Consider the following 27828-nt stretch of genomic DNA (forward strand, 5'->3'; position numbering starts at 1 on the left):
CAAGACCTATTTTATTTTAAAATAGTTCTCACTAAATTGCTGAGGGTGGCCTTAAACTTGCAATCCTTCTACAGCATTTTCCCAAGTGCTGAGATTACAGATGTTTACCATCACACCCAGCTTCACAAAGATGTTTTTTTTTCTTTTTTTTTTTTTTTGTAGTACTAGGGATGGAACCCAAGGGCATTTTACCTCTAAGCTATGCCCCCAGCCCTATTTTTTATTTATTTTTTAATTTATTTATTTATTTTTTAGTGGTACTGGGGTTCCTGGAAACCCTTCTACCTCTGGGATACACTCCCAGACCCATTTTTATAATTTATTTTGAAACAGGGTCTCTTACACCAGCACGGCTGGCTTTGAACCTGTGCGATCCTCCTGTCTCCGCCTCCCAAGCCCAGGGATTACAAGTGTGCGCCACCACACCCAGCTATTTTTTTTTTTTGAAATAGGGTCTGAGTTTCAGAGGGCCTCACTAAGTAGCTGAGGCTGTTCACAAACCGTGATCCTGCTGTCTCATCCTCCCGAATGCTGGGATTACAAGCATGCCCCACCATGCCCTGCTTCACAAGGTTCTTAAGATCAAATAAGAGTGCACACACACACACACCATATACATTACAGTGTTTATCACTGAGAACCTCAATGTATACCAGTTTTAAATATATACACCCTCTTAATTGATGTCCAATACAACAGTAATATAATTTCCTCTAATATACATTTTGTGAGTACACTTTTGTTCATGATCATAATACCAAATGATAGACTGAAGCAATACGGTTAACAATAAAGTAAAACTTCCAAAACAGCCAGACCTAAAATCAAATCAGGGCTATAGCCGTTACCAGCAGCTGCCTTACCTTAAATAAGCTGTTTATAATCACGGATAAAATTTTCACACAAAGTTGTAAAGATTAAGTGTTGGGGAGATAAAGCCCTCTACACAAGGCCTGGTACTCTTCAAAGGTCACGTTCATCCTGCATAAATGCATTTTCCAGCTGCATACAACACCTGAATTTTGGCTGCTCAGCACAGCAATCCCAGTTAACTTGAGCCTCTGCCCTCTGGTATCCAGGAGTGAGGATGACATTCCTCTCCTTGCCCTCTGGCTGGAGCGTGGCTGCCTCCCGGGGCTCCGATCTCCAGAAATGGCACAGCAGACGCTGTCTGTGCTGGTGGTGCCAATGGCGGTGTATACGGTAGAATCTCAGCAGTGTCTTGACAGCCCAGTCCCACCTGGAATCAGTTCTATAAGTTATTCAAATTCTTTCTCTCCTTAGGCAATTACTTCCTACAGTTTCTAAACAAGAACCCTAACCGGTACACTTTTGTAAAATTAATGGACTAAAATAAATTAATATCAGTGCTATAAAATTGTTTTAATATCTTTTCCTCCATGACTGAATATATAAAAATAATGGAAGTAATGTATTCTTCTGCTGTAAAGATGGGTGGAATATATCAAAATTCACTTGTTGAATTTTCTTTAAATAGTCCTCTAGAGAAACCTGAAAAAAGAGAAGAGTGGTCACTAGATCATAAAATAAACAAGTCTTTCAAATCACTTAATGAAAAGTACAAGTTTTAAGGCTATTTTTTTTTAATGGTACTTGGGGGTGGAACCCAGGGGCTTTTCAACCTCCGGGCTATACTCCCAGACCTACTTTATACTTTATTTGGAAACAGGGTCTCACTAAGTTGCTGAAAGCCTCATTAAGTACCTGAGGCTGGCTTTGAACCTGTGCCATCCTCCTGTCTCAGCCTCCCAAAAGCTGGGTTACAAGCGTGTGCCACCACACCCAACTAAGTCTATTTTAGATTCCCAAGATGGTCTTCTACATAATAAGAATTTTAAAAGGGAAAGAGAAAATAAAAATATCTTCCAAGAAGTCTCTATTAGGACAAGATCAACACAAAACTAGTACTAGATATATCAAGACTCTTCTGCTCATTATATATAATGTTATGGTAAAAATGGAATGATTAGCAAAACTACACTCTTTTGGTTTTATGTCTGGACTCTGCGGAATTAAAAAAAAGGATGTTTCAGTCAGGCGCGGAGGCGCACACTTGTAATACCAGCATTCAGAAGGCTGAGACCGGAGGATCGCGATTCGCAGACAGCCTCAGCTACTTAGTGAGGCCCTCTGCAACTCAGTGAGACCTGGTTTCAAAGCAAAGAATAAAAAATAGGGCAGAGGGTGTAGTTCGGAGGTCGAATGCCCCTGGGTTCCATCCCCAGACCCGCAAAAGAAAAAAGAAAAAGAGGATTTTTCAGCAAGGGATGTAGTTCAGTGATAAAGAGTACACTATCACTGTCCCCAGCACCAACATAAAACATTCTCTACCCTCCCCAAAAGTAGTGTGCTATAAGGAAGCTCAAGTTGTCTTTTTTGTTTTTTTTATTATTTTGTGAACTGGGCACAGTGGTGCAGACCTGTAATCCTCATACTTAAGAGGCTGAAACAGAAAGACCGCAGGTTCAAGGTCAGTCTCTGCACCTTAGGGAAATCCTGTTTCAAAATAAAAAATAAAAAAGACGACTCGGGGTATAGCTCAGAGGTAGAATGACCCTGTGTTCCATTCCCAGTATCAAAACACAAAACAAAAAATTATTTTGTGAAAATTTTAATGGGTTTCCATGTTCTTGTTAGAAAACATGGTTTTTCAACTATGGAAAATAATCTCAGGTCCCCATGAATGTCACTCTACCCTTCCTCTATTACATAAAACTTGACAAAGGTTACTCCAGAAGGGAAGCAGGATGAAGACATCAACAATATGTAGTACTTTTTTTCCTTTTTTTGGTGGTACTGGGGTTCCTGGAAGCCCTTCTACCTCCGGGCTACACTCCCAGACCTATTTTATATCTTTTATTTGGAAGCAGGGTCTCTTAAGCCAGCACGGCTGACTTCAAACCTGCGCGATCCTCCTGTCTCTGCCTCCCAAGCGCGGGGATTACAAGCGTGCGCCACCACGCCTGGCAATATGTAGTAGTTTTTCATTAAACAGGGAAGTCAATTAGTTTTGGACTCCACAATTCTGCTCTCAGTCCACGTGCACAGCGCCCCCTAGAGTTCTGCGGCACCAAACCTGGGTGAATTATGCATGTGTGCATGTGTGTATGTGTGTGTGTGTGTGTACATGTGTGTGTCTGGGAATGAAACTCAGAAGCATTTGACCTCCAAGTTACACCCCCTGCCCTATTTTTTATTCTTTATTTTGAAACAGGGTCTAAGTTGCACATGGTCTCACTAAGTAGCTGAGGCTGTCTGTGAACTGCGATCCTTGGGTCTCAGCCTCCCAAATGCTAGGATTACAAGCGTGCACTACCACGCCCAGCTCTGCAGATATCTTTAAAAATACAGATGGGAGCCGGGCGTGGTGGCGCACGCTTCTAATCCCCGCGCTTGGGAGGCAGAGACAGGAGGATCGCGCAGGTTCGAAGCCAGCCGCGTGCGCTGGCTTAGGAGACCCTGTTTCCAAATAAAAAATGTAAAAATAGGTCTGGGAGTGTAGCCCGGAGGTAGAAGGGCTTCCAGGAACCCCAGTACCACAAAAAAAAAAAAAAAAAAAAAAACAGCTGGGAGCCGGGCGTGGTGGCACACACTTGTAATCCCCGCGCTTGGGAGGCTGAGACAGGAGGATCACACAGGTTCGAAGCCAGCCTCAGCTACTTAGTGAGGCTCTCAGCAACTTAGTGAAACCCTGTTTCCAAATAAAGTATAAAATAGGTCTGGGAGTATAGCCCGGAGGTAGAAAGCCTCTGGGTTCCACCCCCAGTACCACCAAAAAAAATAATAAAAAAAAATAAAAACAGACGGGGGAAGAGGGAAATTCTCTAATATACATGATGTACATTAACAAACATATCAAAGTCAATCACTAAACCAATCATGAGGAGGGAGGGGGAGGGAATTGGGTGGGATTTGGGTAAGGGCTAAATGAGTGATGTGCGCGTGTATGCCTCTACCATCTTGTACTACAATGCAACAATGCTCGAATAAAAATAAAAAAAAAAACACACAGATGGAAAGAAAGAAAACAGAAGTATTTTCCAATAAACATATGAACACACACATAAACTTAGCACCTACTTTTTTAAAACTCCATACATCTGTGTACAACAGGGGATATGTAAATGAAAATGCACAGGTGCTTTATTTTAATTAATTAATTAATTAATTAATTTATTTATTTATTGCAGTACTGGGGATGGAACTCAGGGGTATTCTACCTCTGAGCTATACCCCAGCCTTATTTTTTATTCTTTATTTTGAAACAGGGTCTCACCAAGTTGCAAAGAATCAAGTAGCTGAGGCTGATTCTTTATTTTGAAACAGGGTCTCACTGAGTTGCAAAGGGCCTCACTAAGTAGTAGCTGAGGCTGTCCGCTGGCCACGAACTGCGATCCTCCTGTCTCAGTCTCCCTATTGCTGGGATTACAAGCGTACACCACCACACCTGGCCTGCTTTGTTTTATATTAACAAAAGACTTGGAAACAACCTCAGAAATTCTTTGGAAAAAAAAAAGAAAGAAAGAAAGAAAGAAAGAAAGAAAGAAAGAAAGAAAGAAAGAAAGAAAGAAGGAAAGAAAGGAAAAGAAACTGAGCTGGGCATGGTAGTGTACACTTGTAATCCCAGTATTTGGGAGGCTCAGATAGGAAGATTGTGGATTTGCGGCCAGCCTCAGCAACTTCATGAGGCTCTTTGCAACTCAGTGAGATCATGTTTCAAAATCACATAAGGCTGGGGGTATATTGAACTCAGAGGTAGAATGCATCTGAGTTCAATCCCCAATATGACAAGGAAAAAAAAAGATAAATTGTTCATACAATGAAATATTACAGTGCAGTGAAATGAATGTATTTTAGCTAGATGTAATATGGAAAGATCTTAAAACACTGTTTGTGTCCCAGAAGACATACTGAAAAGAATCCATTTTTATGAAGCACAGAAATAAAATTATATGACATATTGTTCAGAAAAATATAAAATGAGGAAAGCTTTAGGGAATATATGTAAGAAACAATAAACACAAAACTTAGAGCTGGGAATGGTGGCCTATGCTTATAATCCCAGTACTTGGGAACCTGAGATAGGAAGATCACAGGTTCAAGCATAGCCTCAGCAAGTACTGAGATTAGATCCTGTTTTAAAATCAGGCTGGATGCATTGGAGTCTTCCGTGAAGCAAGGCCGCTAATGAGGCCTCTGAGGCTGGGATCGGAGCCTGCCGAGGGGTTAGGCCGGTGCTGGGGCCAGCGAGGCTGGGATCAGAGCCTGCCACGAGGCAAGGCCGGTGCTGGGGCCTCTGAGGCCGGGATCAGAGCCTGCTGAGGGGTTAGGCCAGTGCCAGGGCCACTGGCCGGCATCGGAGCCGTGAGGCAAGGCCGCTATTGAGGCCTCTGAGGCTGGGATCAGAGCCTACTGAGGGGTTAGGCCGGAGCTGGGGCCAGCGAGGCCAGGATCGGAGCCTGCCGTGAGGCAAAGCTGGTGCTGGGGCCTCTGAGGCCGGGATCAAAGCCTGCCGAGGGGTTAGGCCAGTGCCGGGGCCATCGAGGCCAGGATCGGAGCCTGCCGTGAGGCAAGGCCGGTGCTGGGGCCTCCGAGGCTGGGATCAGAGCCTGCCGAGGGGTCAGGCCAGTGCCAGGGCCAACGTGGCCGGGATCGGAGCCTTTCGTGAAGCAAGGCTGTTATTGAGGCCTCTGAGGCCGGGATCAAAGCCTGCCGAGGGGTTAGGCTGGTGCTGGGGCCAGCGAGGCTGGGATTGGAGCCTGCTGAGGGGTTAGGCCGGTGCCGGGGCCACTGGCCAGCATCAGAGCCTTCTGTGAGGCAAGGCCGCTACTGAGGCCTCCAAGGCCTGAATCGGAGCCTGCCGAGGGGTTAGGCCGATGCTGGGGCCATCGAACATCGGAGCCTGCCATGAGGAAGGCTGGTGCTGGGGCCTCCGAGGCCGGGATCGGAGCCAGCTGAGGGGTTAGGCCAGTGTTGGGGCCAGCGAGGCCAGAACCAGGGCCTTCTGTGAGGCAAGGCCGCTGCTTGAGCCAGCGAGGTCTGGATTAGTCCACCAGGTAGCCAGGCCACAACTGGGGCCGTCAAGAGTGGGTGGTAAAGGCAGGAGGTTAAGATAGGGGAAATCCCAAGTACAATTTAACAATGACATTCTAGTTTTTGGATTAAGTGGTGAATTCAAAGGTATTAATCTATTATGCTGTGCTTTGTAATACACACAGTCATACATACATACATACATACATACATACATACATACAAACATAATTTATATACAGCAAATATAAAAATTTTTAAGAGAATAAAAAAACTGAATAATATTTTGATGTACTTATTTTACACGCTCTTTCTCTTTTTCTGAAAATATTTTAGTGTATAATCTACACTTCACTATCCTTGGAAGGTTGGTTCCAGGATATATTTTGAGAAGCCCAGGACTAAATTAGTGATTCTTGGGCCAAGCTATATTTTACATTTTTGGGGAAACCTTTTAAAAAGCACTAGCACTTGGGCCCAACCTCTTAAATATAATAATTTAATTATTCTACTAGGGAGGGGCCCAAGTATTGTTTTGGTTTTTTTCTAAAGCAAGCTCCTTAAATGATTCTAACAGGCAGCCAAGATTGTGAACAATTTTCACAGAAATAAATACAACAAAGTCCTTAACCTTCATGGAACTTAGCATAATAAACAGCTAGTGGTACATTTACTAAATAACTATTAAAAGGGCAATATAGAATTATATGTGCTGGCATATAGAAAAATACATCTGTCATATACTTATACAAAAATATATATATGATATGTACATAACAGGGGCAGAAAGACAAAGATGTTATTTCTGAATAGGGTGGAATTATGAAGGTCCTGATTTTTTCTTCTGTATTCTCCTATGTGAACATTCAAAATATTAATGTATTACTTTGATAATAAAAAAAACAATAAAGAAACAAAATGAAGCCGGGCATGGTAGCACACACTTTAATCCCAGCATTCGGGAGGCTGAGACTGGAGTATCACAGTTCACGAACAGCCTCAACTGCTTAGTGAGGCCCTTTGTAACTCAGTGAGACCCAGTTTCAAAATAAAGAATAAAAAATTGGGCAGGAGGTGTAGCTTGGAGGTCGAATGTCTCTGGGTTTCATCTCCAGACCCGTAAAAAAAAAGAAAAAAAAATTATTTCAAATATACAAAACTAAGAACTTAGATACAAGATGTGAAAGGGCAGAAATAAATCTTTAAAAGCTGGGCATGGTGGTACACACTTGAAATTCTAGTACTTGGGAGGCTGAGACAAGAGGGTCACAGGTTCTCAAATCCAGTCTCAGCTACTTAGGCCCTCTGCAACTCAGACCCTGTTTCAAAATAAAGAATAAAAAATAGGGCTGAAGGTGTAGCTCAGAGGTAGAATGCCCTTGGGTTTCATCCCCAGTACTGGGAGGGGGGGGGGGGAGAAAAGAAATCTTTAAGTATATTGTCTAAAGATCACAAATCTTTTGGGCGGGAAATTTTGGGAATTGAACTCAGAGGTATTCTACCTTTGAGCTACACACCCAAGCTCTATTTTAATTAATTTATTTTTTGTTTTATGGTACTGGGGAATGAATGTGGGGCATTCTACATCTGAGCTACACCCCCAGCCCTTTTTATTTCCAGCCCTTTTTATTTTTTGTTTTGCAACAGGGTCTCACTAGGTTGCTCAGAGTCTCACTAAGTTGCTGAGGCTGCCCTCAAACCGTGGTCCTCCTGTTTCAGCCTCCCAAGTATTATAGGTGTGTACCAGTACACCTACCTCTGAGAGTCTTATTTAGTAAGTAAACCCCTGCAATCTATATTTTTCTTAAAGCTTTCCAGGTTATTCTGATGCAGTCGGCTCAGCACTGGTCTGTGAACCACTGTTCAAAATCCATGATACAATATGGTCAGGTCAGTATGGAGAAAAAACTAATAATAAGTAATATTTATAGAGCTACAAGTAGCCTAAAATCCTATTAGTTTCTCCCATTATTCCTTTTTTTTTTTTTTTTTTTTTTTTTGGTGGTACTGGGGGTGGAACCCAGGGGTTTTTCTACCTCCGGGCTATACTCCCAGACCTATTTTATACTTTATTTGGAAACAGGGTCTCACTAAGTTGCTGAGAGCCTCACTAAGTAGCTGAGGCTGGCTTTGAACCTGCGCAATCCTCCTGCCTCAGCCTCCCAAGCACTGGGATTACAAGGGTGCACCACCACACCCGGCTTCATTATTCCCATTTTGCCAGTGGTAAGCTGAGGAATATAGGGCACAAGGAAGTTAAGGCCACAGCTAGTGAGGGCAAAGCAGACTGGACCCAGTGCAGTTTGGCTGCAGAGCCAGTGCCAACAACTCCCTCACCAGCCTCTGGGAAGTATAGGAATGACCACCACCAAAACCAGTACGGAACTAACAAAGCCCACTATCAGAGAGGAAAAAACCAAAGACCTGCCCTGGGCACTTTATAAAATACAAAAAAAGACCACAAACATCTGCTTCACTAATTACACAGCCTTCTCTGCTAATGTACTTACAGTCTGAAGAAAAGCAGGAAATGCTTTCGCAGGAACACTTTTGTGGAAGGACCTAGCCTAAAAAGGAAAAGAAAAGGAAACTTGTTTGACATATTTCTGCAAATAAACACTCTCCCCCTAAAAGTGAACACAAAGCAACACCAGCAGTTCAACAACACGACCAGCGCTTCTCTGAAAGGCAGGAAACCAGCTCATCTCCTGTCCATTACCATTAGTTTCCAGAGCCTAATGGACTCAGGAGAAAGCGACTACTGTACTACACTAAAGATTGAATTCTTTCCTATGGACTGCCTTTGGCATTTTCCAACTACTTTAAAACATCTTATAGTAACTCTGACCCTCCAGCTCTGTGATAGGGGGTAAGTGATGAAATACTTGCATTAACAAGTCCCAGCCCCTCTCTAGCTTATACTGACATTGCCTCCTGTTTAGATGAATAGAGATCCTGACTCAACACACCCTGGCTTCACCCCCACACGTCTATTAATACTGCTCAAGGATCACCCATAACTTTAGTCACCTCACCCATCTTTTCAATTTATTTCTTTGGCCATTCTATTCTTTTCCTTCTTCCTGATAAAAGCCCCTTTCTCTTTCCAACTGATAAATGGAGACAGGCCTTAGAGGTTATGGCCCAGGTCCTAGAGCTTTATCCATAAACCTCTGACATGAAAGACTTCCCATCTCTTATCTTCAGTCTTGATCTCCTTTCAAAGTCATAATCCCATTCTTCAGTAGTTCATCTCCCTGAATGTCCTCCAATCACAAATTCAACTTGTACTGTGTTTCACAATGACACTGTCATTACCAGTGGCTGACCACCTCGGCAGCCCCTGACTTTCCCATTTCCTCATTTGCCTCAGTCCAATCAAAATTTTGGGCTGGGGATGTAGTTCAGTGGTAGAGTATCCCTGGGCTCAATCCTTAGTATCAACAACAGTAACACAAAAAAACAAAAAAAAAAAAAGAGAGGCAGTCAACAGTATCAAATCCCAAACAGAAGATAAGTTAAGGATAAGAAGAAATGAGAAAGACAGGTGTGCTGGCACACGCCTATAATCCCAGAACTTGGAAGACTAAGATAGGAGCACTGCAGATTCTAGGTTAGTTTTAGCAACTTAGCAAGACTCTGTTTCAAAATAAAACATAAAATAGGGCTGGTGGTATAGTTCAACACTAGCTGCCCCTGAGATCGAACCCCCATTACCCATGCTAAAAAAAAAAAGAAAGAAAGAAAGAAAAGAAATGAGGAATAAACACTCAGAGAAATAAACACTTGGAGATTCTAAAGTGGTATGGAGGAGAAAGTAGGAACCAGTTCAGGAACCAAGTCAGAAAATCAAGGGAAGAACCAGGCATGGGAGCACATGCCTGTAATCTCAGTACTTCAGAGGCTGACTGAGATGGAGGAGCACAGATCAGAAACCAGCCTCAGCAACTTAGCAAGACCCTACTTCAAAATAAAAAGTGCTGGGATATAGCTTAGAGGTAGAATGCCCCCCTCCCGAGTACCACCAAAAACAAAACAAAACAAAATCAAGTGAGAGAAAAAAAAGTTTCAGGGAGAAAGTAATTATCAATGGTGTCAAAAAGGGAGAAGAGTTAACAAGAACAAAGTTTTAAATAACCACTATATTCGGCAATAAGATTATTTTCTAGTGACTATTTTACTACAGTGGACAAAACAGAAGCCAAATTATAATAGGATGAGCAGTGCCAGAGTTGGGAGGGACTAGGAGTAATAATGAATGAAAACAATTTATCCAACAAAGTGGGAAAGAAAAAAAAAGGCTCCATGGACTGCCTGTAGATTCAGACAGGACCAGCAACATATCAGAAAGTAAAAGGGGCATGATGTTAAAAAGAGGATCTTTTGAGCCCAGGAGTTCCACAAGACCCCCATCTTACAGGGGGGGGGGCAGGGCAAATTATCAAAGACACAAAATGAAAACATCAGCAGGGAACTGCAGAGGATACAGGGTCCCGGAAGTGGGAGTGAGACATTAGCAAGGCAGAAAGATACCCTGTGGACAGAGCAGAGGAACCCACACGAGCATGTGCAGGCCTGACTCCCTCAGTAAAGAATCCACACATCTGCTGAGCAAGGAAACAGGGATTTTTTTTTTTTTTTTGGTGGTACTGGGAACTGAACCCAGGGGCATTTAACCTCTGAGCTACATCTCCAGCCCATTTTTTATTTTTATTTTGAAACAGTCTTGCCAGGTTGCTGAGAGTCTCACTAAATTGCCAAGGCTGGTCCTGAACCTGCACTCATCTTGTCTCAGTTCTCAGTTTCCCAAGTACTGGGATTATAGGCATGCACTGCCATGCCCAGCTCGATTTTTTTTTTTTAGTGGGCAAAGTTTACAATAGTCTGAGATAAATATACCAGGACTTCAATGAAAAATGAAATAAAGACTGCCCAGGTAACAATATCATAACCATATTCTAGAAATAGTCATGTCTAGAAATGATAATTTTCTAAGTGATTTGGCAAAAAGGGGCTACTTACATGTTTTAGGTGCAAGTGAGCCTGGCTGGCAATGTCATATATTACATCTCTCACATTTTTATCTTGGTTCCTCCGCAGAAAGTCTTCTTGTGAAACACCATGCTGGGTACAAAAATATACATTAGTAGGACTCCACAAGCATATTTAAAGCTAACTTAGATCAAGAAAACAGGTGAGGTTGGGGGTGTAACTCCGTGGCAGAGTATACGCCTGGGATGTGCAAGGCCCTGGGTTTATTCCCTAACACACAAAGGAGGATGGTGATAAAACAGTATGTACAGAATAATGCCTATTTTTTAAAATAAATATGTATATGTATCTGTATGTGTGTGTATAATGATATAAAGATAAACATACATGCACACCTGGTATATACAAGACAATAACAACAGTTGTAGAAGAAAAAAATTGCACACACCAAAAGACAAACATACAAGATCATATAAACAACAGACCATAAAGAATCTCAAAAGAAAAAAAGATTCCCCCCCTCGCCCCCCCAGCACTGGTGATTGAACCCAGAGGTATTGTACCTCTAAGCTACAACCTCAGCAAACAGGGTGTCACTAAATTGTGGAGGGCCTAAGTTCCCAAGGCTGGCTTCGAACCTGTGATCCTCCTGTCTCAGCCTCACAAATACTAGAATTAGAAACATGTACCACCACACCTGGCAATAAACAGATTTTTAAAAATTAGATTAGACTGGGGGTATAGCTCAGTGGTATAGAACTTGTCTAGCATTCATGAGGCCCTGGGTTGGATCGTCAATATTAAAAAAAAAAGTTTACTTCCCCCAATAAGGTAAAATACAGAGCTGGTGAACACTAGGCACAATTACTGTCACTGCTTGGAAAAGAATAAGCCTCAGGATGAAGCTACACCAGATGAGGTTCTCCGGACCTTCCTACTCAGCTCCCGCAGAGCCCTAACATGCCTGAGAGGTAAAATTCTGAGTTAACAACTCTGAGGCAAAAAAAGGAAGTACATTTGCAGGAAGCAATGAGCACTCCTTCCAAAGCAGTCACGCGAACAGACTCAAGAAGGAACCAAGAAAAAACTTCCCTCCCTGTGTCCCTGTGGTACAAAGGACAGCCTTACCAGCATACAAATATCCATGGGAAGGAACACTTGTCTTCTGCTACTATGATAGGGTGTTGCTCTCAAGCAAGTGATAATGCCTTGTGCTTTTCCAATGTGACTTGCGGCATGATCTGCATGAAGATCCTTTATACCTACGGTTTTGGAAATTGAACAACAAGGCTACTCTTTTTTTAAGTGCATGACAAATATAAACATCCCAGAGAAACCACTTAAATACATAATAGCAGGTGCCTGTCCTATGTTTCATATATAGAAAACAATTTATAAGGGGAGAATGAGGTGTAAGGACAAGTGACCATTTTCCTACTACTAAGCAAGTATCTGAATCTCAACTTTTAAGTTTTCCTTTAACTAAAAACACACTTATAATTTATTTATTTTCTTACTTTTTTGTACTGAGGATTGAACCTAAGGGCATTCTAATTCTGAGCTTTTTGTAATTTGAAACAATTAAAGTTGCTGAGAATCTTGCTAAATTGCTGAGGCTGGCTTGAACCTGCCATCATCCTGTCTCAGTCTCTTGAGTATGGGTGTGCACCACTTTATACAGCTACATTTAGATGTGTGTGCACGCATGCATGTGCATTTGTGGCACTAGAAATAGACCCTGGAGCATTCTACCTTTCAGTTGCACCCAGGCCTATTTTGTATTTCTATTTTGAAACAGGTCTCATTAAAACAGAGGGCCTCACTAAGTAGCTGAGGCTAGCCACAAACCTGTGACTCTCCTGAGTACTGGAATTACAAGTGTGGGCCACCACACCTGGCTTCCATTTATACTTTTCATTGGCTATCAAGAAAAAAAAGTAGAAGCAGAAGTCTTCTACTTCTGCTCTGTGCAATTTCCATATGATCTCATTTTAAGTATTTTAAGTATAAGCTTGAACTGGGCATGGTGGGAGAATCATAGGTTCGTGGCCAGCCTCAGCTACTTACTGAGACCCTGTTTCAAAATAAAGAATAAAAAACAGGGCTAGGGTTGTAGCTCGGAGGTAGAATGCTCCTGGGTTCAATTTCTAGTATGATTTGTGCACGCACACACACGTACACACAAAAGTATATGCTTAAGAAATATTCTGCCCCTAGCCCTATTTTTTTTTTTTTTTTTTTGGTGGTACTGTGGGTGGAACCCAGAGGCTTTTTTACCTCCAGGCTATACTCCCAGACCTTTTTTATATTTTTATTTGGGAACAGGGTCTCACTAAGTTGCTGAGAGCCTCAGTAAGCAGCTAAGGCTGGCTTCGAACCCATGCGATCCTCCTGTCTCAGCCTCCCAAGCGCGGGGATTACAAGCGTGTGCCACCACGCCTGGCCCTAGCCCTATTTTTTATTCTTTATTTTGAAACAAGGTCTCACTATGTTGCAGAGGGCCTCACTAAGTAGCTGAGGCCGGTTGTGAACCGGGATCCTGTCTTAGCTCCCAAGTACTGGGATTACAAGCGTGCACAAGCACACCTGGCCTGTACTATTCTTTTAGGGTGACATAAAAAATACCACCTTCTTCAAATGAGATGGTACTATCCTTGGCTCAAATAATTTTCTCATTACAAATGGACATTAGTAACATGGAACAAAGTCAGAGGAGGTAAAGGACCACCTAAAAGTGTCTTTTTTTTTTTTTGGAGGAAGAAGAAAATATTTCATAAAAACTTTTTTTTTTGGATACTGGGGTTCCTGGAAACCCTTCTCCGGGCTATACTCCCAGACCTATTTTATATTTTTATTTGGAAACAGGGTCTCTTAAGCCAGCAAGGCTGGCTTCAAACCAGTGAGATTCTCCTGTCTCCGTCTCCCAAGCGCAAGGATTACAAGCGTGCGCCACCATGCCCAGCTTCATAAAAACTTTTATAAATTCAGTTTTATTTCTTCTTTTTTCTTGGAAAATATTACTGACTGGGAAGGAGGAGTCAGGCCACTGCTCTTTCAAGCTGTAAAGGATACTACAGTAAAAAAGTGAAGCCACCAGCAATTACCAGATTATTAACTATAGCATTCCCATGAAGCACCTAAAGTATCTTTGTGAGACTATTTGAAATAATCTGCTCCAGAGGAAGATACATATTCTCCTTCCTGCTATTAAAAAGAGAAAAAAAAAAAAATGTGTTCCGTTACAGTTAGTATAAAAAAAATTTTCAGTACTGAAGTACCTAGACTGTCAAATTAGAAAAGAGTGAAATCTGAAAGATGCTTTATTTGAAAATAGAAGTATGAAATAGGAAAACAACTTACCCAGTATTTCTAATGTTAAATAAAGAAGAGAGCTTTGTGTATTTTCAGCATAATTTTCAAGTTCCTGGATATTACGATATGCTTTGTCATCTAAATTTTTTTCCTACAAAGAAAATGAAAGTAAAGTTTGTTGACTTATCAGTATTTTAGAAAGGTACGACATTAATTTACTCATTTATTTATTGTGAGACAGAGTCTTGACAAGTTGCCCAGGCTGATCTCAAACTTGAAATCCTATTGTCTCAGCCTCCCAAGTACTAAGATTATAGGCATGTGCTACCACACCTGGCTAGAAAGATGTTATTTTTATTTTTGTTTATTTTTATGCTACAGGGGATTGAACTCAGGAGCATTCTATTTCTGAGCTACACCTCCAGCCCTATATTTTATTCTTTATTTTGAAACAAGGTCTCACTAAGTTGCAGAGGGCTTCACTAAGTAGCTAAGTTAGCTGCAAACCCAAGATCTTCCCATCTCAGCCTCCCAAGCACTGAGAGTACAGCCAGGTGTGGTGGCACGCCCTGGTAAACCCAGTACTTGGGAGGCTGAGACAGGAGGATCTGCCAGCCTCAGCTACTTGGTGAGCCCTCTGCAACTTAGTGAGACTGTTTCAAAATAAAAGAATAAAAAATAGGGTTGGGATTGCAGCTCAGAGGTAGAATGAATGCCCCTGGGTTCACTCCCCAGTATTGCAAAAAAATAAACAAATAAATAAGAGAATAAAATCAGGCTGAGTTGTAGCTCAGAAGTGGAATGCTTCTGGATTCTATCCTCAGTACTACAAAAAAAAAAAAAAAGAAAGTAAAAAATCAACACATATGTTTAGCATATAATAAGATTAGAATAACATTAAAACATTATCACCCTACACATTCTGTACTTACAAATCACTTCTCAAAATGATACTCAGGAATAATTCAGTGTACAAATCACCATAAGCATGGGTCTGGTTTAATTTTTAATTTTTCCTGAAGCCCAAGGAAACAACAGAGATGGACTTTACTGGGCTAGGTCCATGGCAATTCTGTTTAACTTTTGGAAGGACTGCCAAGCTGTTTTTTCCAAATTTCAACTTACTCTTTCATCGATGATTTTCATAAGCCATCTCTTAGTCAGATTATGTCTTCTGACAGCCTGAAAAACAAAATAAAAAAAAAAGGCTTTTAAGTTTTTAGTAAGTACTAGAAATGCTTCTTAAGATTTGAGTAGACAAACCAAATACAAAATCAGGTGAGCAAACATCTGCAAAAGCTCATCACCAGATGGGACAATGGTGCCAAAAAGAAATTATCTCTAGAAAACATTCTCAACCTCTTTCTCCCTGCTTCCTGGCCTCCAGGAACAGCTGTGCTCTGCCACGGCAGCACGATGCCCTGCCTCACCACACGCCCACAGCCCTGGCGCCCAGCGACTGTGGCTAACACCTCTGACACATCGCTCCCTCTGAAAGAAACCAGCTGCCCCTGAGGACACTCAAGCAGTCTCACGGACCATGTGGTTCAGAAGTGAAGACCCGGGCCACGGCCACCTGAGTGAGCCATGGTGGAGGCAACTCTTCCAGCCCCACTCAGGCCTTCGGATGACTGCAAGCCTGGATGAAAGCCTGAGCGCAACCTCATGAAACTAAGCCAGAACCACCCTGCTAAGCTGCTCCTGGATTTCTAATGCATGAAAACTGTGTGAGAGAACAAAAGTTTATTGTTGCTTTTAAAGTCATACTACACATTTTTGATAATTTGTAGAGATTCTTGAGAATTGATTTCCAGGTTCCTTAAATTGCATTTTTTTGGTTTTGTGCTAGGGATTGAATCCAGGGGTACTCAATCCCTGAGCTTCCAGCCATATATATTTTTTAATTTCAAAACAGAGTCTCACTACGTTGTTGAGGCTGGCTTCGAACCTGTGATCCTATGTCAGCCTCCAAAGCACTAGGATTACATGCAAATTGAGAAATTTTAAAGAAAAGTAGAAGAGCAACAATGAATGTTGGTACCAACCAAACCTATCCTTGCAGATTTGTAAATGTGAGTCCTTAATAATTTCACTTCTTTTTTGTTTTGTTTTTTGGTGGTACTGGGGTGGAACCCATGGGCTTTCTACATCCGGGCTATACTCCCAGACCTATTTTCTATTTTATTTGGAAACAGGGTCTCACTAAGTTGCTGAGAGCCTCACTAGGTAGCTGAGGCTGGCTTCGAACCTGTGCAATCCTCCTGTCTCAGTCTCCCAAGTGTGGGGATTACAAGCGTGCGCCACCACAACCAGCATAATTTCACTGTTTGAAAAGACTTTTCTTGTGAGGTACTAACAGAAGTATTCTACCTTAGAGCTATACTTCCTGTCCTATTTGAAACAGGGTGTCACCAGGTTGATGAGAGTCTCACTACTTGCTGAGGCTTTCCTCAAACCTGCAATTGTCCTGTCTCAGCCTCACAAGTACTGGGATTACAGGCATGTGCCGCCACCTACAGCTAGTCTTCCTTTTCTTTCTTTGTCTTACCTTTTTTTTTCTTTGTGTGTGGTTCTAGGGATTGAACCTAGGGGCATTCTACCTGTGAGCTACACCACAGCCCTACTTTTCATATTGGGGATAGAACCCAGGGGCATTCTACCTCTGAGCTACACTCCCAGTCCTATTTCTCATTCATTATTTTGAAACAGGGTCTATACTGAGTTGCAAAGGGCCTCACTAAGTAGCTAAGGCTGTCCACGTACCGCGATCCCCGTCTTAAGCCTCCCAAATGCTGGGATTACTAGTATGCACCACCACACCCAGCTTTTTATTTTTTTATTTTGAAACAGTTTCACTAGGTTGATGAGTCTCACTACTTGCTGAGGCTATTCTCAAACCTGTGAATGTCCTGTCTCAGCCTCTCAAGTACTGAAATTATAAGTGTGTACCACCAAGCCTGGCTAGACTTCCTTTTTTTTTTTCTTTTTTTGCAGTACTGGGGGTATAACCCAGGCATTCTACCTCTGAGCTAAACCCCCAGCCCTAATTTTTATTCTTTATTTTGAAAAAGGGCCTCGTTGAGTTGCAAAGAGGCTCACTAAGTAGCTGAGGCTATCTGCGAACCACAATCCTCCTGTCTCAGCCTCCCAAATGCTGGGATTTTAAGTGTGTGCCACCATACCTGCTTAGACTTCCTCTTTTAATAAGAATATATATTTTTTTAAAAATGTGACAAGCCGGGCATGGTGGCGCATGCTTGTAATCCCAGCGCTTGGGAGGATGAGACAGGAGGATCACACAGGTTTGAAGTCAGCCTCAGCTACTTAGTGAGGCTCTGTTTCGAAATAAAGTATAAGATGGGTCTGGGAGTATAGTCCAGAGGTAGAAAAGCCCCTGGGTTCCACCCCCAGTACCACAAAAAAATGTGTGTGTGTGTGTGTGTGTGTGTGTGTGTGTGTGTGTGTGTGTGACAAGGTATCATCACATCCTTGCCCCTCAGCCTCCTGAGTGCTGGGATTACAAGTTACAGGCCTGTGCCACGAGGCCTGACAACAATTTTTTTTTGGGGGGTGAGAGTACTGGGGGTTAAACAGAGAAGCATTCTATCTCTGAGCTACACTCCCAGCCCTTTTTACTTTTTATTTGAAACAGAATCAGTCTTGCTATGTTGCTGAGGCTGGCCTCAAACCTATAATACTCCTGTCTCAGCCTCCTAAATACTAGGATTACAGGTATGTGCTTCCACGCCCAGCTACATTTGTGTATGTGTGTGTGGGGGGGGGTATTGGGAGTGGAACCCAGAGGCTTTTCTACCTCTAGGCTATACTCCCAGACTTATTTCATATTTTATTTGGAAACAGGGTCTCACTAAGTTGCTGATAGCCTCACTAAGTAGCTGAGGCTGGCTTCAAACCTGTGCAATCCTCCTGTCTCAGCCTCCCAAGTGCTGGGATTACAAGTGTGGGCCACCCAGCTTACATTTGTTTTTTAAAATAAGATGCTTGAGCCAGGCATAGTGCCCCAGACTTGTAATCTCCATGCTTGGGAGGCTGAGACAGGAGGATCGTGCAGGTTCAAAGATCTCTGCTGGCTTAAGTGACCCTGTTTCCAAATAAAAAATATAAAATCAGTCTGGGAGTATAACCCGGAGGTAGAAGGCCCCTGGGTTCCATCCCCAGTACCACCCAAAATTTAAATAAATAAATAAGTAAATAAATAAATAAAATAATAATAATAATGAGATGCTTGAGGCCGGGTTTGGTGGTGTATGCTTGTAATGCAAGACAGCCTCAACTACATAGCGAGGCACTTCCCAACTCAGTGAGACCCTGTTTCAAAAAAAAAAAAAAAAAAATGCTTGGAAAAATAAACTAATTGCTTCAGGTTAGAAGTGAATTTAATCCTGTGGTGGTAATTATCCTCTCTCTCATTCCATATGTTGAAGGTTCTGATAATGAGGTTATATAAGAAGCAGAGAAAAAGATTATATAGGACAGAGGATAAATGAAGAGGGTTGAAATGTGATCTTGAAAGATCTAGCCTCACACAGAAAACATCAGTGACAGAAGGTTTTTTCTCTGTCCGCACATCCCACTGGGACAGAGCTAGTCAATCATTTCCTTGAAAATTATACAAAACTGGAAACAGAACAAACTTATCAAAATTAAACATCTTTGATAATAAAAACTGAAGCCTCTAAAGGAACACTTCTGATGGGCGTGGTGGCACATGCTTGTAATCCCAGCATTCGGGAGGCTGAGACAGGAGGATCCGGCTTCACAGACAGCCTCAGCTACTAAGTGAGGCCCTCTGCAACTTTGTGAGACCCTGTTTTAAAATAAGGATAAAAATAGGGCTGGGGGTATAACTCGGAGGTAGAATGCCCTGGGTTCCATCCCAGTATAGCGAAAAAATAAAATAAAATAAAGTTCTAGATTAAAATAAACAGCTATGACAAGTAAATATTTGACCCTGGACTGGATCCTGTACCATTACAGACTCCAGCCCTTGTATTCGTACACATCTGAGTGGGGTGGGCAAGCTTGATCTTTGTAACCACAACATAGAGCACTGTTCCTGGCATGTAAAAGCGCTCAGTAAATATTCAATCAGTGAAGAAGCAAACTCCTTTTTACTCAAGGCTGAAGCCATAATGGCTGAAATTTCTTGACCACAAAGTATAGTTCTGTCTTACTCCAAAGGCAATTAGAGATCTAGGTAAAAAAAAATAAATACTAGTCTGGGAATATAGCTCAGTGGCAAAGCGCTTGCCTAGCATGCATGAAGCCCTGGGTTCAATACTCAGTACTGCCCCCCCAAAAAAATCCTAAAAGAAGATGAATAAAATACCAACTTTGGAAAATGAAGCCAAACGGAATAGCTCAATCTACAACCAGTATTCATACACTGAGAAATGGAGAACCCTAGATGGACTGTTTAACAAATTATACTCAACTATTTTGTACCCTGAAAATACCAATGAAAAGAGTACAATGGAAAAGTGCTCTCTGGACAACACAATGTCTGCTCTCCCTCTTTAATAGAACCTGCCAGTCTTCAAAGAGCCAATGGAAAGCATCACTGGATCACAACAAGCATATACTCCAGCAGTCTGGGAAAGGCAGGATGCACAGCAAGGACAGCTGCTCTGGATGCTACCTGCTTCTTTCAAATATTCTTATTAGCCAACATTAATCATGGAAACTTAAGCACTTTTGAGTTGGGGAGATGTTCATTTACCTTAACATGCTCAAGGCCCTGGTTCGATCCCCAACATCCAAATAATGTTGTTGATGATGATGATGGTGATACTATGATTACTACTAATAATAACAGGAATAATTGAGGCATCTATTAAAATTGGACAAATTGAGGTCGGGTGTGGTGGCGCACCCTTGTAATCCCAGCATCCAGGGGCTGAGACCAGCTACTTAGTGAGGCCCTTTGCAACATGAGACCCTGTATCAAAATAAAAAATAGGGATGGGGGTGAAGTTCAGAGGTACAATGCCCCTAGGTTCCATCCCCAGTGCTGTAAAAAAAATAAAATGGACAAATTGCCAATCCTAAATTGGCACACATTTACACATATTGTAATTCAGGTGTATCATCTGGTTCTTAAAAGAAGACTCAAGGAAAGATAAAATTTGCACTAAGGGAATTTCTCCTCTTCCATTGTATTTCATGACAAAAACCAGAACTTCTGATGCAAGTCTTAGACCTCCACTGCGTCAGGTTTGTAGAAACAGTTTCTGGGTTTTAGAGAAACTTTTCTCTATACTGAGTCATTTGAGTTGAGCTTTTTGAAGTGGGACAAAAAGAGGTAAACAGCTAATCTAATACTCACAGCTTCCCATCCACTTTTTCTTCTCAGTCCCTGGTGTGGGGGGTCTGGTTTCCCATCTGTACTGGGGCTCTGTGAAGTCAATCTGGGGCCCAGAAACAGGGCCTCCATCTGCTGGTGCACACACCTGAGAAGAGGTGAACCACTGTCAGGTCTGTCAGTGGCTCCTGTTACACAAATCCTCTTTTGGCATTACCATATTACAACAGGGACACAGATCAGTAACAAAAGATACCTAATTCCCTTCCTCCATGCTCAGTTCAGCATTTTTCTAAACTATACATGGCTGTTTATGAATGAGAGATCTGTTTACTTGCTTCAGTATGAAACCATTTACTAGAGCCAGGCATGGTGGCGCACACTTGTAATCCCAGCACTTGGAAGGCTGAGACAGGAAGATCGCACAGGTTCAAAGCCAGCCTCAGTTTTTCAAATAAAGCATAAAAAAGGTCTGGGAGTATAGCCTGGAGGAAGAAAAGCCCCTGGGTTCCACCCCCAGAACCACACACCACACACACACACACACACACACACACACACACACACACACACACACACACACACACAATTTACTAGATACATCTACCCATACAAGTAATACTCTAGTCCATAGGCTTCTATTCTCTAATATCTAAAATTCATCATTGAATGGACAAGTCTATTAAACTAGACAGGGTACTTTTAGATTTGCGTCTGCAACAGGCTGAGAGTCAGTCTCCCTTCACAAAAGATAAGTGTATATTCTTCTAAAGTCTAGATTAAAAACACTGTAGTTTAAGGAGCTGCTGGGCAGACAGAATAGAAAAATCTACCTGCCACTACGTCGAAATTTGCAAGTTTTAAATTCCGCAACCAAATATGTAAAAAATATTAGTAATTTATAATACAGAGAGACCAGATTCTGCTTTCTTCCTTTATCAAATACACTAAAGACCTGTAAAAATGATCAGTTGATGAGTTTAAATTCTGCCAAAACTAACATAGATCTGAACATTACATGGGATTAAGAAAATTTTCAGGACAGTTTCGACTATCATCACCACTATCTGAATTATATCCACCAAAAGGTAGGCTTAAATGATATTCTTACAAAGCTTGCAATTTCTTTCCTTTTTTACCTTCCATAGTTCAACGGCCACAGGCTGATGTGGTGGATTGTCACAGTATATATCTTCCACAGTTTTCTTCCAAAACTGCATTCGCATCAGTCCAATTGTTTTCTCAGAGACTGAGTCCTTAACCTATAAATAGGGTTAAAAACTTCAACAAATGCATTGGTAACAGTCCTAAAAGCCGGTATTTGTGAGGGGATTTTTTTTTTGAGTTAATGGAAATGCTCTAAATTATCACTGTGGTGGTAAATACACAACACTTTACATTTTTCAGAACCTATAGAACTGTATACCTCAAAGAGCAAATTTTACTGTATGTACATTTAAATAAAATCATTCAAGCTGGGTGCAGTGGCACACATTTATACAGTACTTGGAAGGCTGAGACAGGAGAATCACAGGTTCAAGGCCAGCCTCAGAAACTTGGCAAAAGCCTGTTTCAAAATAAATAGGACTGGGGGAATCAGAAGTAAAATGTTCCTGGGTTCAATCATCAGTGCCAAATAAATAAATAAACTCATTATTTATTTATTTATTTATTTATTTATTTTGGTGGTACTGAGCTTCCTGGAAACCCTTCTACCTCCGGGCCACACTCCCAGACCTATTTTATATATTTTTTTATTTGGAAACAGGGTCTCTTACCAACACGATCTTCCTGTCTCCGCCTCCCAAGCACTGGGATTACAAGCGTGCACCACCACGCCAGGCATTCATTAATTTTTTTTTTTTTTTTTTTTTTTTTGGCAGTACTGGAGATGGAACCCAGGGGCATTCTACCTCCGAGCTATACCCCCAGCCCTGTTTTTTATTCTTTATTTTGAAACAGGGTCTCACTGAGTTGCAAAGGGCCTAAGTAGCTGAGGCTGTCTGCGAAGCTGGATCCTCCTGTCTCAGCCTCCCAAATGCTGGGATTACAAGTGTGCGTCACCACACCCAGTTCATTAATTTTTTTTTAATTATTAGACTGTCTCTCTACCTCACTACGATTAAGGATGGCCTTCATAGATTCTGGCAAAAATCACCCATGCCAAGCTAAATTTAGGTGTTACAGTTTTATGAGGCCCTTTGCCTTAAAATGTCTCCTCACAGACTTATTAGTAGCAAAGGAAAAAATACTACCATCTTGACTGGGTGGCCAGAATGAACATTACCACAGAGAAGAATATGAACGTTTCATACTTGCTGTGATTTTCTGAATAGGGCACATACTACTTGGATGATACTAATCAAGAAATATAATCATGTTTGTAAACCTGAAATGAGAACCATTTTAACATTTTGGGGATGGGGAAACTGGGGATTAGAACCAGGCCTGACATATCCTATACATGTTTTCTTTCTTTCTTTCTTTCTTTCTCTCTTTCTTTGTTTCTTTTTCTTTCTTTCTCTTTGTCTTTCTTTTTCCTTTCCCTTATCCCCCTCTCCTGGGGATAGAACCCAGGGGCATTCTACCTCTGAGCTATAGCCCTAGCCCTATTTTTGATTCTTCATTTTTGAAACAGAATCTCACTGAGTTGCAAAGGGCCTCACTTAGTAGCTGAGGCTGACAGTGATCCTCCCATCTCAGCCTCCCAAATGCTGGGATTACAAGTGTGCGCAACCATGCCCATCTCCACTGGCTCCAATTCTATCTCTTAAAAGGGACAATGAAGCCAGGTTCAATCTCTACCACAAAATAAATAAATAAATACAAATATACACACATACATACATTCATACATATATACTAGGGCTGGGGTCTAGCTCAGTAGAATGCCCCTGGGTTCAATCCCTAATACTCAACGGGGGTGACTTTAATTATTTGTAAATTATAATAGAAGACCACAGTGGGAACTGATTATGGCTAAACTGTGACTGACTTAACATGCTGATGTGTAGTTTAAACCTGAAAAAGAATGAAGTAAAAACCATGACTAGTGCTGGGAACGGTGGTGCACGCTTGTAATCCCAGTACTAGGGAGGCTAAGACAGGAAAGTCACAGGTTCGAAGCCAGCCTCAGCAACACAGTGAGACTCTCGGCAACTTCCCGTTTCCAAATAAAATAGGTCTGGGGGAGTAACCTGGAGGCAGAAGGCCCCTTGGTTCCATCCCTAGTACCACACATGCACAAAAACACTTCAAGGAATACATCAGAGGAAAAATGGCCAGTCCAGTCAACACTCTGCAGATTCATGGTTATGAATCTAAACTGATGCTACATGCACATTCTTTTATCCATTCCTTGTTTACTTCCTATCCCACTCAGCAGAGAAGCTGTGCTAAACTTCCACTCTCTTTAAAACTGCAAACCCTCCCCTGCTCCTTCACTCTCAATATATGACCTTTCAATTTACTGAGAAGACCAAGGCCATTGTACCAAACTTTCCTATTCCCACCCCACATTTCAAGTGTTCCATCCCCAGTATCTTAAAAAAAAAAAAAAAAAAGCTGGGAGGAAAAAAAAACTACCAGCAAAGACCTTAAATATGTGTAACATATAAATTAAAACTATATTTCTTTAATGCAGTTAGTTATATTTATTTATCATTAAACACATTGTATAATCTTGCAAATAATATTTTAAGGTATTTTAATACCAGCCTGAGCCAGTTCCACATTGAAGGCTCTCAGTGCAAAAGCAGAGCTCCGGGATTCTGCAGGAAGCAGTAGGGAACATAAATAACTTTCATAATCTCGTTTCCTATAACAAAAAGAAGGAAAAAAGGTAGTTACGCTTCACTTTCCAAACTACACACAAATGCTGTAATTCCAGTACTTAGAAGGCTTAAACAGGAGGATTGTAAGTTCAAGACCAGCCTCAGCGATGGAGAGAGACTCTCACCAACCTAGTGGGACCCAATTCTCAAAACAAAAAATAAAAAGGGTTGAGTGTGCTTTATTTATGTACTATTTATAATTTTAACTGTTTCAGAATGACTCTGCTTTGAGTAAGAATTCGTATAACTAGCCGGGCGTGGTGGCGCACACTTGTAATCCCTGCGCTTGGGAGGCTGAGACAGGAGGATCACGCAGGTTTGAAGCCACCCTCAGCTGGCTTAAGAGACCCTGTCTCCAAACAAAATATAAAAATAGGTCTGGGAGTGTAACCCAGAGGTAGAGGGCCCCTGGGTTCCATCCCCAGTAGCACCAAAAAAAAAAAAAAAAAAAAGAAGAATTCGTATAACTACAAAAGAAGAAATCAAGTTATGAAAATAGTTTAAGCAACTAATCATGTGAAGTCCTAGTTTTTTGTTTGTTTGCTTGTTTTTGGTGGTACTGGGGTTCCTGGAAACCCTTCTACCTCCAGGTTACACTCCCAGACCTATTTTATATTTTTATTTGGAAACAGGGTCTCTTAAGCCAGCGAGGCTGGCTTCGAACCTACGGGATCCTCCTGTCTCCGCCTCCCAAGCGTGGGTATTACAAGTGTGCGCCACCACACCCGGCGCCAAGTCCTAGTTTTTAATACATAGAGACATAAGACACAGAAACCAATATAGAGAGGTGGGTGTACATGTTTCCCTGCAACACTTCCTGAAAGAGCCTAGGAGAAACAATACTTCCCATACTCCCAGCATCAGTGAACATACCAAGCACCTGGATCTTGGTTCCTAAAATCACTCTCCACTAAAAGATCCTAGGGCTCCTTGAAGGAAAAACTGACTCCAGATCTGGGGCAGGAAAAAGCCTGAAACATCTTGAGCAGAAAGTAAAAATATATTCAAAGAATGAAAGTAAATTGTCAAAAGAACACAGAAACTGGCTTGGCAGAGTCTACAGCAATATGAGCATCAAAAGAATGACAGCCAGGAGCAGTGGCACGAGCCTATAATCCCAGTGATTCAATAGGTTGAGGCAGGAGGGTTATAAATTGGAGGCCAAGCTCGGCGTGGTGGCGCACGCTTGTAATTCCCTCGCTTGGGAGGCTGAGACAGGAGGATCACACAGGTTCAAAGCCAGCCTCAGCTACTTACTGATGCTCTTGGCAACTTAATGAGACCCTGTTTCCAAATAAAAATATAAAATAGGTCTGGGAGTATAGCCCAGAGATAGAAAGCCCCTGGTTTCCACCCCCAGTACCACCAAAAACTAAAATTAAATAAAAATTAAAAATAAATAAATAAATTGGAGGTCAACATGGGCAATTTAGCAAGACCCTGTCTCAAAATAATGAAAAAGGGGAGGTTGTAGCTCAGTAGTAGAGTGTCCTTGAGTTTAATCACTAGTATGAAAGAAAGAGAAGAAAAGGAAAGAAAGAAAAAGAAAACAAGAGGAAAAAAAAAACAAAAAGAATGACAGCTGGGAGTGGTGACATCCTCAGAAGGCTGATGCAGGCGGATCATTTCAACCAAGAGTTTGAAACCAGCCTGGGTAACATAGCAAGACCCTGTTTAAAACAATAAAACAATGGCTGGGAACATAGCTCAGTGGTAGGGCATTTGCTTAGTGTGTGCTAAGACTCAGCACTGCCACAAAAAAGGGAAAAGAACAAACGCAAACGAAACACTGAAGCACATATATTTTTTTCCTTCTACTTGTCCAATCAAACACAGGTACTTATTAGAAGCCCTTAAGATCAGATACTTTACAAGACCTAATACCACTCAGAATACTTGGCTTAGCATGATCAAGGCCCTGGGTTCCATCCCCAGCATGATTAAAAAAAAAAAAAAAAAAAGGAAAAAAATTTAAAAATAAGTTTCTATACTACTGTCTGGAATGAAGGACAGAGGGAGCTAAGCCACTAGTCTGTACAGTTAGGCCTGGATTCCAAAGCAGACCCGACCCATCTGGGAGGACTCACAAATGACATCCCTTCCCAGTGCTATCAAAGTGAACAAGACACTTTCAGACCCTGCCTTGATGACACTTTACAGCAAATTCCCTAACCCTTTCCTGGTCTATTAAATAATAAGGACTTACATTGTACCCACCAGGCCCTTAATTATCTGCGAGCCATTGTCTTAAGTACTTTAATTCTCACAACCCTAGATGGTAGGTCTACAAGTGCCCGCCAGTTTGTAATGAGAATTAAATAAATGGCCTGCCAACTATTTTAACAGTGCTGAATGCATCGAAAGAACACAAATTTAGCCAGGCATGGTGGTGCACGCCTGCAAGGGAGTGCTGAAATACTTGGGAGTATTGTAGGCTCGAGGTCAGTCTCCACAAATTATAGACATTCTCAGCAACTTAGAACCTGTTTCAAAATAAAAAATACAAAAGAGGCCGGCCGGGGGTGTAGCTCAGAGGTAGAACGGCCCTGGGCTCAATTACCAGGGCCAAACACATACACACACACCCACTTGACTACTAGTGCTGATAAAATCAGCTACTAGCTATTCTACGAATAAAAAGGAGCACGCGTGCAAAGCACTTAAGGTTAAAATTAAGGTTTTGGCAAGGTGACATGGGTGGGCCACGACTTGAACCTCACTCCCTCCACACCGCGAAGGAGGTCCCAGCCGCGCCCCCGCGGCCCGGCCCGCGCGCCGACCTCCCCGGGGGCGGCCGGCCCGCTCACCGCAGCAGCTCCAGGCAGTAGTGGCCAGTGTCCTCGGCGCGCTGGCCGCTGGCCGCCGCCACGCTCCGCCCGGCCACCGCGGGCCCGGGAGGCCGCCGCACGCGAGCCCACATGCCGCGGGGCCCCGGCGGAGTGCGGCTCAAAGCCGGCGCACCGACTCGCCCCGAGCCCCATGCAGAGGCCAGCATGGAGGCCGCCATGACACCCGCGCAGCGTGCCCTCTGACCCGGCGCCCTCGACGCGCGGCCACGCCCCCAGGCTGCGCATGCGCCTCGCAGCGACCGGAAGGCGGCTTTCGCGGGGCTCCGCCGGAGCCAGGTGTCGCTGTAGTCCTCCGCATCTCTCTCCGCCTCGGTTGCAAGAAAGCCCGGCCCCAGTCCGGCAGAGCCCTCCTGGGCTGCCCCTTCCAGTCTCCAGAGCTCTGTCAGAATTACGTCCCGTTTCCCCAGCGTCCCAAAGCCCCAATGTTGCACTCTTCCTTTTTTTTAAATTTCTTTCGTTCTTTCTT

General features: G+C 42.4%; 1 protein-coding gene across 3 annotated transcripts; it reads right to left on the bottom strand.

The window, feature by feature from the left end:
• Window positions 1-1383: 1383 nt before the first annotated feature.
• On the bottom strand, window positions 1384-27520 carry NDUFAF6 (NADH:ubiquinone oxidoreductase complex assembly factor 6; the record flags this gene model as incomplete). Of its 3 annotated transcripts, XM_080694243.1 has the most annotated exons (9): window positions 1384-1512; window positions 8565-8621; window positions 11077-11178; window positions 12175-12308; window positions 14407-14509; window positions 15484-15540; window positions 21820-21942; window positions 24398-24497; window positions 27321-27520. In XM_080694243.1, 9 exons carry the CDS (start codon window positions 27518-27520, stop codon window positions 1384-1386), a joined length of 1005 nt encoding a protein of 334 aa, XP_080550369.1. The 3 variants fall into 3 exon arrangements, with proteins under 3 accessions (XP_080550369.1, XP_080550370.1, XP_080550371.1); XM_080694244.1 differs by lacking the exon at window positions 27321-27520 and having other exon boundaries at window positions 24394-24414; XM_080694245.1 differs by lacking the exons at window positions 8565-8621; window positions 27321-27520 and having other exon boundaries at window positions 24394-24414.
• Between the last annotated feature and the right edge of the window lie 308 nt (window positions 27521-27828).

This window comes from Muscardinus avellanarius (genome assembly GCF_963383645.1).
Source record: "Muscardinus avellanarius genome assembly, chromosome: 4".
Lineage (NCBI taxonomy): Eukaryota > Metazoa > Chordata > Mammalia > Rodentia > Gliridae > Muscardinus > Muscardinus avellanarius.